General features: G+C 41.6%; 1 protein-coding gene across 3 annotated transcripts in view; it reads right to left on the reverse strand.

Annotated features, from left to right (window-relative positions):
- atp8a1 (ATPase phospholipid transporting 8A1) overlaps window positions 1–17,223 on the reverse strand; it is a 115,068-nt gene that overhangs the window by 6,285 nt on the left and 91,560 nt on the right. For all 3 annotated transcript variants that reach the window (XR_013935411.1, XM_080465387.1, XM_080465386.1), the window contains 7 exons: window positions 16,906–16,980; window positions 15,499–15,621; window positions 11,415–11,493; window positions 9,819–9,880; window positions 9,519–9,575; window positions 9,197–9,304; window positions 151–239 (listed from right to left, as the gene is read on the reverse strand). Coding sequence is in view for 2 of the 3 variants with exons in the window: in XM_080465387.1 (XP_080321513.1) it covers window positions 151–239; window positions 9,197–9,304; window positions 9,519–9,575; window positions 9,819–9,880; window positions 11,415–11,493; window positions 15,499–15,621; window positions 16,906–16,980 (593 nt within the window). In the remaining variant the exon portion in view is untranslated. The remainder of the gene's footprint in view (window positions 1–150; window positions 240–9,196; window positions 9,305–9,518; window positions 9,576–9,818; window positions 9,881–11,414; window positions 11,494–15,498; window positions 15,622–16,905; window positions 16,981–17,223) is intronic.

Raw genomic sequence — 17,223 nt, forward strand, 5'->3', positions numbered from 1 at the left:
GTAGGACTCACAAAGGGAAGATGCCAGAAGTTATGAGGGAAAAGCTCTTGTAGGAATTTGTTTTGCAGATAGGAGAGATTCTGCAGGAATTTCCTGTATCTGATGTGTGCCGGACAGACGGTGAGCAAAGAGAGTAGAGAGAGGACTTACACTTTGTAGGCCACGTCAAAGACCAGCGAGGTGATGGGGATGAAGACCAGGCCCGTCCAGAAGACTCCCGACGAGAACATCATGTCCGCCTGTCACACATGCACGCACACGCACACGCACACACACACCATCACTGTAGACGACGCAGAGTTCAACCACTGAAGAGATAAAAAGAAGAGCTCTTAAAGAGAAGAAACACCTGATAAGAGCAGCCACCCTCTGAGGCACCAAATATTAAACAAAAACAGCCCAAAACAAACTCTCTCATTGTGGAAAACGGAGAGAAAATGGCTCCAAATAATGTTCTGATGTCGGGTAAATCCACCATAACTAAACGATACCATGTTAGTGTTTGGAGCTTCTCTACTGCTGGGTCCTCCGGGGCAGAGGAAGTACCTGCGATGTGTTTAGACAGCGGTATCTCTTTCAAAGGGAGGCGGCTCAGCTGTGCACCGTGTTGAGAGTTCCTGTCACTTCATCGCGGGACACGGAGGGTCGTCATCTGAGAGCCCTCTCACGATACCTTCATTGCAGCAGTCGCTCAGTGTGAGTGAGTGTTGATGAGGTGCAAGAGAGTGTAATTACCAGTATTACCAGTATTTAAGTTTAATATTAGATTTCAGAGACGTTAAACAGAAAACATGCACTTAAAAGCCAAAAGCCAAAGACGAGGAATGTTTTGGTCCAGGTCCAGTACAATTAGTCGGTACCTGACTGATGTAGTGCATTACGAACCAATCTCTACATTCTTTTCTAGATTAAATGCTGTCCTAAATATGTCAATACTATAAAAGCCTACTGCTGTTTCCCCACACATAGACACAAAGAGCATAAAATAAGTCTGACATTTTGTCATTGCGAAGTTGACTTAAAGTTCAGACTGAGATTTTTTACTCTGCTGTCACATACCTCCTTTACATAACAAAGCACTGTTTGATTTCAACACAGTAAATAACAAATGTTCGCTCTGACTTCATGAGCGATGAGGCTGTTCCGGGTTCAGCGCGGCGGAGAGACACTACATCGTCTGGGTGGGGGTGAAGCGTCGGAGCTCGGTGTTTGCTTTGGCGCGCTGCACTGAAACAATCTGTCATTACATGTCAAAGTGCAAAAACTCACACTCCTCACATTGTGGTGTGCCACTTCTTTAAAGCGAGGCCCCTGGACGGCGTCCTTCCTGTACTGTGACCCTTAGAATGCACACGCACAGATCAGTGTCACAACTATCAAAGCACTTGGCTTCGGTCTAATTAGCTTATCTGTTCGCCATTACCTGTAAATCGATGTCTGACAAAACATGCCAAGCGAGGGGAAATCCCAAATGACAGGAAATCAAAAATTGCTTCCCCCCCCCTTACAGTTTGAGATGGGAAACGAATGAATAAAGCTTCTATGTGTCACCTGGAGCATGAAAATATATTACATTGAAGCAAAGGATATTTTCATGTCAATTTTGAAATGACGCAGCCCCGGTGGAAACATCTAGGCGTTTTTTGGGTTTCTTTTTTTGTAGGGAGCCAGTTTAATTATTTTCGTTTTCATTCAGTGTATCATGCATTTTAATGGGGTTGTTTAAGCTGTCTTGAGAGTCTTTTGAAAATAAACTTGGGATGTATGCTCAACATATTAAATCAAAGTCAAACAGCTTGAAAAACAAACCATTTCAGTCTTTCAAAAGCTCCATGTATGAACAATATTTATACGTCTCCTATGGACCACTGAGCTACAAGTATAAAGGCAAGTTTCTCATTAAATCACATAAAAAGTGTGTCACTTAACTGATAATTTGGTAAAAATTTTAGAAACAGCTAAACACCAACATAGTGAATCTACATTGATTTATTGTTGCGTCTTAAATTTGACGTCAGCATTTAGTCCAGTACCAAATAATAAATGTTTGTCCTCAGGCATCTGGACAGGCTCCATGGCTACGAGCGGGGCCAGCGGTGTTGGTGGATGCGAGCAGTGTTTCATACCAGGGGGCCCCTGGGAGCTGGACGGGGTGAGAGGGGGCCGCGGAGCACGGCTGTGTTTTTAGGACAAACTAATAAACTTGTCTGGCTGGACAGACAGTAGAGTCCGCTGGAGTGGAGGGGTGTGTTTTGACAGGCCGTGACCCCCTCATGGCCACACACACACACACACACACACACACACACACACACACACACACACACACACACACACACACACACACACACACACACACACACACACACACACACACACACACACACACACACACACACACACACACACACACACACACACACACACACACACACACACACACAGTTGGGATCTGGGTTTTAGATTATTTAAAGCTGTTCAAGTTATATTATTGCATTGGTAACTTACATGACCTATTCAGTCATCGTGAGTTTCCATGAACGGTTAGATGAGCGGGTCGCTTTAAGTGTTGATGCTGCAAGGAATTGTGGGGAAGCATGATCTGGTCTCCTTTGGTAAAGGATGCATCAGTGTTTCCTAGGCTAAAGGAGGTTTTAAAGGAAGCATTGAGTCCTTTCCTTAGCTTATAGAGAATTCGAACATTCCTTCACTTAAACACTTCTGTGGTTAAGGAAAAGTGGATAGGAAAGGAGATAGGAGAGACTATTCTGACACCCCCCATAACTAAATACTTCTACCAAGTAAATGAGGTGATGTCGTGGTGGTTAGTGATCACAATAACTGAATATTTACCATCACTGAGCAATTTTATTTTAACATTGATGGAAAAATTGGAAGGATGACCATTATTTTGACAAAGCTGAGGCCAGAGCTTTTCAGTGCTGTGCAGTCGCCTCTGTGGCAGTGGTAAATAAATCTATAAAGAGCAGGTAGATGTGAAAGTATAAACCCAGAACAATAAACAGATTATAATGTGGAACTTATATCAGGACATTTTTTTATACAAATGATGCCACAATTTTGCCACAACATTTTTCAAATATTGTCATGTTTCAACTTGTGTTCTTTGGGGGGGACAAACAGCATGAAAGTTTTCAAACCACATCACGATACTTTAAGTAGTACTCATATCTTTATTATCAAGTCATACCACAAAATTTTCAAAGTACTAGAATACTTCATGGTGATTATGATTCTCTTTTCACCCATTCACACACACATTGACACACTGATGGAGCCGGCTGCCATGCACGGAACCAAATCCATCCATTGGAAGTCATTTGGGATTCAATGTCTTACTCAAGGACGCTTCGACATGTAGACAGGTGGAGATGGGAATTGATCTGGCAACCTTCTGATTGGGAGATAACCGCTTATGTGTCAAATTCATCACGTCAAATGAAAATATAATGTATTAATAAGATACAAAGCTGAATTTGGATTCTGATCAATCTTTTTGAGAAATAGCAGCCGTGGCGCCGTTATGCTTCAGTAAACTGTATTATTACTAAAAGACAAACAACAGTGATTTTTTTTTAAATGACAAAAAAGAAAAAAGCCTTGCACCCTCTCTGACATGCAGTGTCTTTTGAAGATAACAACTCAACTTGAAAAATGAACTGTGTAAATATTCTGAACTACTATGAGTTCATCACTGAGGTTGAACATACAGTAAGTGTTTATTTACCGGCTTCCTTACAGGAATTGTAAATGAAAACATCATCTGCAGTAATTATACTCATGTTTACCGCTCTGCTTTCTTTGCTTCTTTTCCCCTCAAAGAAAAGTTATGCATCGCTGTATAAAACCATCACCTGCTCATTAGCACAAGACTGAACAATGCTCATGAGTTCTTCCAGGGAGAAGAGCTACATGATACAAATCAGCATCTCAGATCACACAAAATCCAAACACAGTTAATGTCATGGATGCTTCAAGGTAACAGCTTTTTTGATTTAAAGTCCGAAGTTGGTTTTTCAGTTTCTCACAAACTTTGAATGGAGAAGTAATCCTATACGCAGCATTTTACCCACATTTACCTCTGGAAAGCTGTTCAGTGGTCGAGACTTAAGATTGAGGCTTACATTGAATGTTCACGGTATCTCTGTGGCGTTTTAAGGAAAGAAGAAACTCACCCATGTCCAGCCATTTCTACACTGTTTAAGGGCACATCATTGTGATGGTAAATGTGAGATGAGAACATTCACGACTTCACTCTTTATTCCGCAGACCCAATGCACGCTATAGGTTTAGTAAACGAGACTGAAGAGAGAAGCCAACTTCACAATGTTCTGGCAGCTGTACAACATCCTGGAGTCGCTAATATCCAGACACGAGTTCCTGAAGTACACTGAGCTTCTTTGTCGAGCACTTTATCTTATTTGGAAAAGCATGAAGATGCTTTGCCCAACTGGCTTAATCAGACGACACTGTGCATGTTAGTTTCATGTAGAGAAGAGAAATTAAAGGTGAAATTATACATTTGGCAAAACCGGGCTTTGATCCCGAACAGCATGTTTTGTGCAGTTAAACAAGTTAAACCTTGTTATGAATCAACGTCTGCCAAACACAGCCCACTTCTGAACAATCACTCGGCTGGGGATGGAGACTGTGACGAAGAGAAATGGCAAGGAAAGCTAATAAAAAGGACAAGCTTTAGCAAGACGAGGCAAATCTGCAGATTTGCAGAAACAGATCAGCCAATAATTTTGCCAAAAAAAGGTCAGTGCGGAAACAATGAGTGCTTCAGTTTGATTCATCGTTCACTTGCAAAGCATTTCATTGTTATTAGACAACGCTGGTGTGATTTACTGTGTGCGTACAGCAGGTTAAACTTCTTCCCGTCAGACGCTGTATGCTGACCTTGTGATGTGCTGTATTTTAACCATTAACTACTACGGAGTTAAACAAAGACAATAAAGCTTGTAATGTAGCAAAATAACCTGAATGATAACCTAAGTAAAATCATTTTAAATACCAGTGTCGGAAGCTTGTTTCAGTCTTCAAAAGAACAGAAAATAAATCAATCAATCGATGTCAGTCTTGTTTCTGTTTAAATTTCAGTTTCAGAGCTGGTATAATATGGCTTGTAATGACTCTCATAGGTACAAATTTCCCCTTATAAGCATCTTTCACTGGCAGGATTCTTGTGGAAAACAGTATATTTGCCAGCTAACTATCGAATTTCAAATGCACTTTCAGGTATGATGCAAACAATTACAAACACATTTAACTGAAAACTAAACAGAGATGATGGATAACCTCCCTCAAGCAGGTTTCAACTTTCTCTGAGTTTTACAACACAGAAATATACAGACACCAGTGTCAGGGCTCAAAGTATGGAAATACTGAAAAATACTGAAAAAACTTTGGAAAATAGTCAACAATAATGGAATAAAAATGTAAAGTCAATGGAAGCATCTTATGCACGGCAGGGTTTAACCACTTGATTCACATCCAGTCGCCACTGACAGGATTCATCATAATCAAAACGACATGATCAGTTTGATATGAAGAAAAATCAAACACTGCCAGAAAGCAGAGAAATGAAACTAGGTCCACTGGAATTCCTCAGGATGAATTCACAAATAAGATTCACCAGCACGTCACACATTTCACGACAACATGAACTTTTCAGTAATGTGAAAACACACATTCAAATAAAGAACTGCCAGATGTTGAAAGCGGAGTTTAACTAAAAAGTAACAGAAGCATAAATCTCATAAATCTTATCAATCAAGTCTTGAAATTGTTAAATATTGTTAAAATGCTTTGTGATGATCTAGACTTGGGGACATTCTGTGCAGAGTCTGCATGTTTTCCCTGTGTGTGTGAGAATTGTCTCCACAGTCCAAAAGATTGTATTTCTAAATTACAATTTTACCTGACCAGTAAATCAGTTGTGAGTAAATTTCCATGTATGCCTCATCATTCTCATCAATATCTCACATGAGGACATAAACATAGAAGTATTCACTCCGGGCAAGGAGCATTAACATTAACCTTGATGGTACACAGATTCCTTTCTGAGAAAAAGGTTTCTTATCGCCGAGCAGGAACTGTGAAAGAACCTCATGCGCACTCGCTGGGTGTAAAATCCACATGCTGATGACAAGTACTTGAGCCTGACAGAGTGAGAAGCGCTTTGCTGCAGCTTGCATCAGAAACAGAAAAATAGCAAAGGGGTGTGTGAAGAGTGTGTAGAGAGGAAGGAGGCGCTGCACTGGAGACAGCTGAGCTGATAGCAGAGGCGCAGGCAGCAGACGGCAGGTCAGTGTGACAGAGCGTGCATGAGACATCTCCTGAGGTGCAGCTAAGCCTCTTAGTGTGGCAGATTACACTGCCCGTGCAGAATAATCTGACATGTTCTTTTGATATTTGTGTCAGACTTTTGTGAGGTGAAAATGGGACGAGATGTGTGGTTTGGGATCCAGCCAGTCTGAGAGAACCTTTTGAAAAGCAGACCAGCTGTTTCGGAGTGTTTTGCGACTGGATCCTGCACCTGCCTTGTCAATCGTCCAAAAAGTATTCTGCCTGACAGTGATGAATGCATCCACATGAAGCCGAGTGCTGCTCAACATCTCTTGTTAAAGGCGGCGAGCTGGGTAATGAGTGAGAGCAGAAACAGGAGGAGAAGGGAGTACTGGTGTCTGTTATGCCGTCGGGCCTCAGGCAGTTTTTCGACTGGCAGAGGTTGGGCGGGGGCAAGCGAAGAGAAGAAAAAAGCTGAGAGAAAAAGAAAATAGATGGAAAGACGGGGAGCACGAAAGATTCAAGCACACGTTGGGGAGGCTGAGTGAAATATGTGGGGCTACATCAGGGTTGGGAGTAATCCGGCTCTTCAGAGGCTACAAGGTCTTGGAAGTAGAGGTTTTTGTCTCTGATGCCTTCTCGGGTTTCAGAGAGATGTGTCCCTGTTTGATGATGTGCTGGCATCCCTGAGTTAGAGCTGGGCATAGAGTTACCAACTACCCACAGGACACCATTACTGTCTTCAGTCAAGTGCTGCAGGGCATGGATGAAAGCACCGGGCTTCACAGACAGAGGAGAGGATAAAGCTAATACACCTCTTGTGTGTGTGTGTGTGTGTGTGTGTGTGTGTGTGTGTGTGTGTGTGTGTGTGTGTGTGTGTGTGTGTGTCTCAGAGTTTAGAAGAGAGAGCTTTTCTGAGCATGTGCAGCTAGTTATGTTATTTATCGTGTCATGCACATATGAGCAGCAAGGCAAAAGAATTCAGAATAAAACAGTCAGAAAACTCTGTCAGACAGCAACAAAACTTACAAGTTGATGTGATCAGCTACAAAAATTTGGGTGTTTTTTTTTCCCAGCTGCAAAAAATGTAATTTATTCAGCCAACAGAACAAAAATGAAAGACATCTCACTGAAGATTAGAAGAAAAGCTTATGGGAAAACTTTGTTTTGGCAGTTTACATAAATTCCACACAAAAAGTAAGCCTATTTCTATTTAGTAAATCATTTCATTTTGGTCACGATGCACCTTGGCAATGAGTCGTATAACATTGGAAAGTCTCATTCTTTCCATTGTAAGGAAAATATATTTGTGGGATGAGCAGCATCTTTTTGCCACATCTTCTCTGTCAGCCAACATAGTTGTGTTGGTCACTCTGGCACAAACAGTGAAGCTAAGCTGTTCAGGACTGCAAGCAGATTCACTCCATCCTCCACACTGAAGGTGGACTCGCTGCATCATCTTGGAGGGTTAAGTGTGATCCCAGACTGTGGATATATTCGATTACCATAGCTTGGAGAGGCTTATTTAGATAGTTCTTCACATTGGGAGGTGCTAATTAAAAGCCTGATAGAAGTGTTGGCTTTATGGTTCAGAGTTCTCAGCTAATAAACGAACAACACGCACTGTATTACCGAAAGAGCTTCAGAAGAGCCGGTACGTAATTATGTTACTGGCATACAATATCACAACATGTTGGAAGTAATGATGCTTAACTTCAGCCAAAGCCGTGTAAACATGTAATAAAAGGCTTACGAGCCAAGGCTTCCTACAAAGCGGAAAAGCTCCTCTGGCCCGAAAACACCTATGATGTTGGCTAATTGACCATCTTTCCTGTTATATAAGAAATAATTTGAGTTCAACTTCATCTGAACTGGGCAGAGAAGCTGTGGTAGGTATGCTAGATCACGGTGAGACGCTTCAGATTTGCATGTTCTGAGTACATGCTTTCTCCAAATATTCAGGCTTTCTCAGATCGTTCAAAGACATGAAGACATACACTTTGAGTGGTTGAGATCATTCCTTGTTTGCAAGTGAACAGCCATGTGTGAGAGGCTTTTTTTTTTTTTTTGAAAAGAATATTTCCATTTTAAAGAGGCGATGAAACTACAGCTTGAACTGATCTGTTTGCACAGCAACCCTGCAAAGACAATATTTGCTCTGAGAGGTTATTTTCCTCAGCAGCAGGCTGTGTAATGCCAGCCTTTTTCTTTGAATGGCTCCCTGCTGAGTTCTTGTTCTGCTATGAAAAGATGCCTTGGTCTCGTCCCCGGGATGCACTGAGAGATGTCACCTGTTTAATAGCTTCCTATTGGCCACATGTGGTGATCCAAAGAGACATTAGTTACATTCACATGTAAATAACAGCTTCTGAAAGAAAAAAAAAAAAGAGTAAGCACTATAACTTAAGGGGCCTATTTGTTTATTTTGCTCGGTTTTTAAAAATGTAATGAACTTCCAGGGGCATTTTGAAGTAAATTTCTAATCCTGCGATGGTGGGGTATTTTTTCAGAGCATTAGTCACCCCCAGCTCTCTCTGCTTAGCTTTCAGACTGCCTCACTGTTTCAGTGTCACCTGTGGATACTCAGAGCCGAGGGAGGGAAATGTAACACAAACATTGGGCAAATTGGCCCAATTAGGTCATTACACAACACAAGCCAGAGGTCTGACAGTTTTCACTCCTCTGGTCTTACTTACAAAGACCTGTGCCCAATTTAACTCTGAATTTTCCCACAAACATCAGTGTGAAGAAAACGAATTGCAAGGTGCTACTAGTCTGTCAGTGATAGATGATTGTATCAGCAGTTTCTTTTAGTAATGGGGGGGGGACTGTTGATGTGAGAGTGTGCATGTGTATGAGAACATGCCAACATATGTGTGTTTACCTCGCCTGACATGTCGGGTGCCAGAGGAATGAGAGGCCACAGAGAGGAGTAGATGATGAAAAACACCACCCACAGGCCGATGCTTCCCCAGATGGCAATGTGACTGAACTGTTGGAGGAGTCAGACTACAGTTAATTTACAGAAAATATTATAAATTCTCTTTAATAAATCCTATAATGAAGCATTAAAGTGTCTTCTGATGACTTGAAGACTTTACCATACATGTAATTTCATAGGGTTTACAGTTAGAAGCCCTCAAGATTAAACAATAGAGTTATGTCACAAGTATCAGTAGTGAAAGAGAGGACAGCCGTCAACTTACCATTGTCCACGATGACGTTTCAAGGCCGGCTTTAAGACAAACTGTGATGACCACAAACTGCAGAGATATAAATCACACTGTCACTGAAGCTGGTCATGAGAAATGCATCAAAAACCTCTGAATATGGGTAAAGAATGGAACACACATAACGTGCAATATAAGAGTGGGAATGACCGGCAGACCGAATGAAAGGCAAAAGAAAACTGGTGTTTATTCACAGAAATTGGATCACGCTTGGCTCAGACACATGAACTCTTTAGCACAACAAGAACAGCCTGTCAGGAAGGTTGGTGCACTTACTGTGTAAACCATGTTGCCCAAGAGGAGATAGTCTGGAGTTCTTCCGTTGCCAAAAACTGTATCTGTGAAGGGAATCAACAACGGAGGCGTTTAGGGTTGTTGCTCACTTTCTTTTTTCCAAGCTCTCAGGGTTTCACACAGTGCACATATGATATTACTTTAAGTACTTCTCAGTGTGAACTGTGCTGTAAAGTGCTTGGTGTAGAACAGGGAACTTGAAGTGAAAGCCACAGTCGAATGTTGCTTCTGGCATCATCAATCAAGAGAGGCTGGGAAGTTAATTATTTCGCAACGATTAGGAAATAGAGTTTGTATAAAAATTCATCACTAGAATTGAATATCGGCATGGCCCAAAATGAAATTTTCTGGATGATTTTTTTTGTTTGTTTTTGCTGGGAAAAGAGCAGATGGTGCATTCAGGAGTAACTCAAAAACTTCCAACTGATGAGTGTGGAAAATGCACTTGAACGTTATCAAACTTAGCTAGTGGGACATTTTATAGAGCTCTAAATGACACTCAACATGGCAATATTTTTGCATGTACATCAGTCAAGTCAAGTGTTGTTTGTGACAAATAAAGGACTTGACTATATGGAAAAAATATATGTTAAAGTTACCATATGTAAAAAAAAAAGAAAACTAGTTTATTACAGTTAAATTGTAAATAGTCTTCATTAATCTCACTTTTAGAATTTGTTAATTACAAAAGAAGTACACTGAATGAAAATACAATAATGAAATGACCACACAAGCGTGATTTTATCTCTGCGCTGCCAACACGGGTGGGTTACGTTATTTGTTGACATGTGTACACCCAGAACTTTTTTCAGAATTTTCCAGCTGCACTAATGCACCACAAATGTTTTCTTTGCTTTCCCCAAAAAATTGAAATCATACAGACACTTAAGTGAACCCAACACTTTGTTTGGAGCTCACATAATTCATACAATGAAAAATCATATAGATAAATGGATTTAGACTGTGAGTATCATCAGAGTGCCGCTGCCAGTAAAGAAAGAAAGAGAGGCTCCTTTTCCTTTTACTTCCGGCTGGTCACATGTTGTCTTTGCTGACAGCCCGTCAGTCAGAGTGAAGGGGTTTGGCGCCTTTGTTTGGAAAGCAGGCCCAAGCTTGTGTGGTCCACAACTCTGGCCAACCAAGACTTACTGCCTCAAAGATCCCTATTCTCTGGGCGCGCGCTCACTCCAACACACACGCACAAACCTTGCATCTTAATGTGCAAAAACATGAACAGTCAATCCTACATGGATCAATGAAGTTTTTGTACGCTACATTTAAAATCATGTGCAGAAAAAAACGAACAAAAAGGCAGTGGACAGTTACACATCTGAATGATTTAAGAAAAAGAGGAGAAGTTCTTAAAACGACATGCAAAAGTTTGCTTTTCTTCTTCAGTGCAAGCACAAGCACGGGCTTGCTAATGTCGCTCACACTGGGGCACACACATGTTTGCAATTCATGACTGGACGGTTGAAGAGAGAAGTAATTAAGACAAAGTATGTGAGTTTGACTGTCCTCCCTCTTTATCCTCCGAGTCCACTGAGAGCTGTGGAGGAGTCCCTGGGAGCTACTTACCATGCTGGAAGGCTTTAAGGGGGAACCAGAAGAGGATGACGGAGTGGAAGAGGCCGTTCAGACAATGGGCCCAGAAGACCTGCAAAAAAAAGAGAGAGGCAAGAAGGATGGAGGGAAAGGAGGCAGAAGGAGGAGGGGGTTTGTAGGCGGCAGGAGATTCCAGGAGAGAGTGAGAGGGAGAGACAGAGGAGAAAAAAAAAAGCATGTGAAAAGGGTGTGGGGAGCTTCAGCTTTCCAACTGACCCCTGACCTGGGCTCTTTGTGCCAGCCCAGCGCTAGGCTAAGTGGCGGTTTTGTCGGGGCCTCCTGGCTGAATAGCCACCCCGCTGACAGACACGTTGTATATCCTCTGTGTGTGTTATGGGGGAGAGAGAGGCTGCTGAGTGTGTGGACCAGAAGTGAAAAGCAAGCGGACAATATCAGTGTACAGGTTTTAACTTACTGTTTTCTCTTGACATGAGTTTATTCAACTAAATAAAATTACAGAAACTGGAAGATTAAAAGAGAAAAATCCACATGATTGACTTAATATTCAGAACATTATACAGCATCATTGTATGTGCTGCAGATGAGCGACATTAATCTCTTTATATTTCAGTAAGCTTCGGCCCTTTCATACGAGAATTTTACCTACTGTAGTAATAAATGACGCAGGGGTTAAAAAAATAAAAAATAAAAAAATCGGTGAGACTGACAGGCTTGACAGAGATTAAACTGTTTTCACGGTAATTATTAAGGGCCTGGAAAATCACAGTGTGGACCGCAGTCTGCATGTACGTCTCCCACTTTGGATGAGCCATTTAAATCAATACTCCCACTCCAAAACTGTGTTGTTTCAAATTTACTTTATTAGGCAACGCCACAGCCAAACAAAACACTAATGGGCGATGTAGCATGAAACAGCCATGAAATCTATTCTGCAAAAAAAAACGTTCCACATTTGTGCCCCTCTACTGTACCAACCCAGACGATGGTGTGAACCTTGAAAGATGGAAATCTGTCAAATCTAGCGAGGAAGGCTCATGGATGTGGATTTAAAAAAACAACAACATTTAAATCTTTGGCTTCTTTTTAATCATCAGCTCTTGGCAGACGACAAGTTGGAGGCTGGCTTTCTTAAACACACACCTTTTTCACCAACTTCTGCAAAGCTGTCAGTAACACATTAAACACGGTTTATTTGAGACAAATTAGACATCCTGAGAAGTGAAAGTTCTTTAGATTTCTGCAGGTTCAAGTCATTTTGGAACAACAATTACCAGTGGGGGCTTATGCCAAATATTCTGCCAGGAAAGGGTGTGAGGAAGAAGGTGAAACAAGAGCCGGGTGAGGCAGAACAGTGTACAGTGAATGAAAATGTCCTGCTGTAACCCAGTTTAGTTTAAAGCCTTTACAATCTGCCTCAATGGCACAACATCTCCAACTAACAACCAAGTCCAATAATCCCCCCCTCCCCACACACGATTACCTCACCCTCCCGCTGTGTACACAAAACCCAATACACTGAACGAGGGATGGCCAAAGGCCTCCTCCGTCTCAGTGGTCAAACGCGTATTAAATCATCACTAATGTAACAATCACATGTTTATCCCAATTAGCCTCCCACTGACAAGCTGAGCCCTCCATCAGCCTCCTCCGCAACTCTACCATCACAAACACTGTGGGGTGCAGACCAGCCCGTTTCCTCTTTGCAATAATGAATGTTAATCAAATCAATAAATGTTCATAGTCATTTGTCACAGTGAGATCCTGCTTTTTACTCCTATAGCCACCCGGCTTCCTGTCATTCTCATGTGTCCCAGCTAGCTGCTGAGAATCCTCTCCCCATGAATGCACGGTCTGTCCGGTAAAGATTTGGCCCTTTGTGAAAGCCCTAATTGCAAAAAAAAAAAAAAAAAAACCTGAAAGAAAAAAGTGAAATGCATGAAAGCGAGTAATTAATATCGAGCCAAATATTTCCAGAGCTGCCCACTCTTTCCTGTTTCTATTTGACCGAGCAGGGTAAGCAGAGGGAAGAGGGAGTGGAAGAGTGGAAAAGGTGCTTTATAAGAGGTGTCAGTTGCTGGTAAACTGCTGAAATTACTGCAGCCACTTGAAGAGAAACGTGGATTTATTAGAGTGGCTCGAGTGTCCCAAATATGTAATTAAAAACCTGAGGCGTGGCTTCAACTCTGTCGCTCATTCACTTTTAATGCCCCCAGTCTCTCCCTTCTCGCTCCTCAACACAAATAGTTTTAATTCACAAAGACAGTATCTGTTGTGTACAAAAGAGCCAGGCGTGCAGAAAGAGCCGGCTTCGAGAGGCCAAATTCCTGCTGGATTTTCTCTTCTCGCCTCGGGCCAGCTACAAGGAAAATATCTCGGGAAAAGAGTGGACAAGCCAGCAAAAACAGCCTGCTGACCTGGCCGAGTCATCATTTGCGGGACTTGGAAATTTTGGCCCAAACAAATGGAAGTTAATTTGCGTCTAACGATTAGACACATATTTGGGTGATCTCTTTTTGGCAAACAAAAAAGAAGACTTCAAAAAAGGTGATGAAAGGAATCTACCCCACAACAACAGAAATATTGGAGGATTCAACAGAAGCTGTGTGGTCATTAATTTTAATCTACACTGCCATGAAGTGTCTTGAATAGAATCTGTGTTCAGACTTTCTAGTTTGAGCTTTGGTACTCAGTAAAACATAAAGCTTTATTAGTCCATTAAAAGTTCTTGTTTAGGTAAGAATGCAAGTAATGTATTTATGCAATGCATACAAAAAAAATTTGTTTTCAGGTGTTTCAAACCCTTTACCTAAAGTTATTTATTGCCTATGGATCAAGCAATAACAAAAAATACAGATAATCTAACAAAACTCACGACTGAATGAGAGTGATTTGCATAAGTTTTCACTCTCAACATGTCAAAGTTAACCGCTCTGCTTTTGATGTTTTGTCAGTTCATTTGCCAGCGAGATACATTTTTTTGCTACCTGCATTAAAAAAAAAAATTAAGTAGGGCGCTACATAGACCAGAGGGAGTATATGCCACCATCCTATCAAGTACATCAAGTACTGCTGGTACGACTGATTCAGTCTTGAAACTGCTTCTTTGACTTAAACAGACAGCTGTTTAAGTCAAACAGACTGTGGCATATAGCATCACATAATGAAGCCTGTCTGGTCCCGAGTGTTAAATGTGACCCGATAGCGTTACTTTGAGAACAAAACCTCTAGTGCTTAAACAAATTGCATTTTTTTCCGTAACAAATGACATCGCACAATGACAGCACACTTCTTTTCCCCCCTACCTTGCTACGATTCTTTCTGCTGCATCCCCCAACCCCTCTGACCTCGACTGCCCCTGACCACCATGGCCAATCTGCCTTTAATCCACCTCCATGTGGCACTAACTAGGTCACCACGCCTGTGAGGAGGGTCCAGGAGTCTGTGGCCCGGCATGAAGAAAGGAGGAGACAACTTTATTACCAGCAGGGGAAAGCCAACAGACAGCCCAGGCAACCCAAGAGGACAGGTCAAGCCAGGCCAAAGTTGGCTGTGACTGGAAACCCACTAAATACAGCTGCCAGGCCTCTGAGATGGGAGACACATGAGACCCTCAGAGCAAAAGAACAGAAACATCTCCTGCCGTTTAACCTGACCTCGGGTGGTTGTCAGAGCTGGAACTTATGACTACTTCATATGGAGGAGGAGCGGAATAGTGAGTGAAGTGTATCTACATATAACAGCTTGAATACTGCACTTGGTATAATATTGAGGTACATCTGAATAGAATTTAACAAAACTGTCAAAATATCTTACGCAGATACAAATATGAATGCATGTATCAATTAAAAAAATAAAAAATAAATAATGATACATTACAATTACATAGCTGTTTTTATAGTACTCTATACATGTCAAAGGAATCTGAATGTAAGTGGTGTTATTGGTGAAAAAGCAAGACCAAAAATATTCAAAAGAATATATATATATGACTATAAATACTAAGGTGAGGATTTAAAAAAAATTCATTAGTGTGATCTGGAAGAAATTAAATTGTGAAGCAGCACGTTTACATACATCTGATGGATGCTCGAGTTACCTTAGTGTTAAAACCCATTGCATTCTGGGATGTTTTGTAGAGTTCTGGGTATTTCAGCATATTTTCTTTCCTGCAGGAGCGCTCGAATATTCCCAGAGTCAGAGGTGGCAAAGCAGTGAAGATCTGCATCAAAGATTAAAACAAAAAAAACAACATTGGTTACTCCATTAAAAGGTCTGTTCTTGAATCATCTGTCACGTCGTAGGAACTAAAAACGCCATGTGTTAAACTGGTTGAGGAATTTGCTTCATTCTGTTCTTCGCTTGCTTCACTCTCAAGTTTACATCAATAGAAGAGCACTGACCTCAAAATCCTCTGGGGTTTGTTATTTTGATTTGTCATGCTTCACCTCTGTTCACATGCAAACCCCATCTCAATGAACATCTGCGACTTTCTTGACTAAGAAGCAGGTATTCAGGTCTGGCTAAAGTGTAATTTCTTGGCAGTGTAGTAATGTTCTGTGTAACAGCTGCTCAGAGAGGAGTGATGGTATTGTGTGGCTGAGGGGCTCAGTTGGTGTGAGTTCCCTGCAGGCCCATCTGGAGTGCGAGTCTGCAGGCCTCAGTCCACAGGGCCAGCGGGCCACAGGACATGCTCCACTGGACTCCTTTCTTATTCAGAGCCAAGCCCAGGAAGATCTCCATTGAGGGGCGGATTTATCCCACTGCCTCTGACAGACTCCCACTGAGGCAGAGGAATGCCATCAGTTTTCAGATAATGTAAAAGACCCGAGTCGGGCTCCCACCACCCAGGAGAGAAAGTTTAGCGCCTAATTTATGTTGCTTTATTATGAAACTAATGTGAAGAGCTCATTTGTGGAAATACTCCACAGTTTGTCCCTCTCATAAATCACTTCCACTTGAGGCCTATCAAGAGTGTGCAGAAAACTTCACTTCACACATCTCTCATTCATTATTGCTGATAGAAGTGCATTTCTTTTTAGTAAACAGTTTAAAGTTACATCTGTGGTCTTCGTAGCTTGGTGTTAAAGATTAGCCCACAGATGCACCTTTTCTTCTTCAACTTAACTCATGACAGATATGAAATATGAGCTCATTAGGAGTGGTCCCATTACAGTGCCCTGTGGGATTCCCTACATCGGTCGCCAGCACACTTGCTGCTCCAGTCTTCCTCTTCTTTTTATCATACAAACAGAGCAGCTCTACTAACTACACTCTTTGGGGCAAGAAAAGCTGTTGCTCTTTCGCATTCAGCACATAGTTTAGGGCACAGAGGGAATATGGACCTGACAAGAGGCCATAAATAAAGAAGAACATTTTCAGGACGTGGATGACATAATCATGTAAAAGAGAGATTAGTTTGGGAGCAACATGGGAACAGCAGAGTTCCTCTTCAAAGAAGACAGAAGAGTGAAGGAGTAAAGTGTGCTCAGTTGTGGGTACTCACCACGTTGTATAAGCCGATGCACCAGCGCTCAAACAGAATTTGACCGGAAAATCCATTAACGAAAGCAAACCAGATCTAAAAGAAAAGAAACACACAACAGAAAAATCACATAAGACACACAGGAAGCAATTTGTTGACATAGTTGGACTATATGTATAATTTCGGGGCAAATAATCCTATATCTATAGCACATATCTTTATTTTCCAATACTGTCAATTTAATCAAAAAGGCACTTGGTCATGAAACTGGAGCAATGACTCAAACATGAAGATGTTCATTAAAATGCAACCACATTTCAGTAGTCTTTCTACTTGCCT

The sequence above is a fragment of the Lipophrys pholis genome, assembly GCF_963383615.2.
Source record: "Lipophrys pholis genome assembly, chromosome: 6".
Taxonomy (NCBI): domain Eukaryota; kingdom Metazoa; phylum Chordata; class Actinopteri; order Blenniiformes; family Blenniidae; genus Lipophrys; species Lipophrys pholis.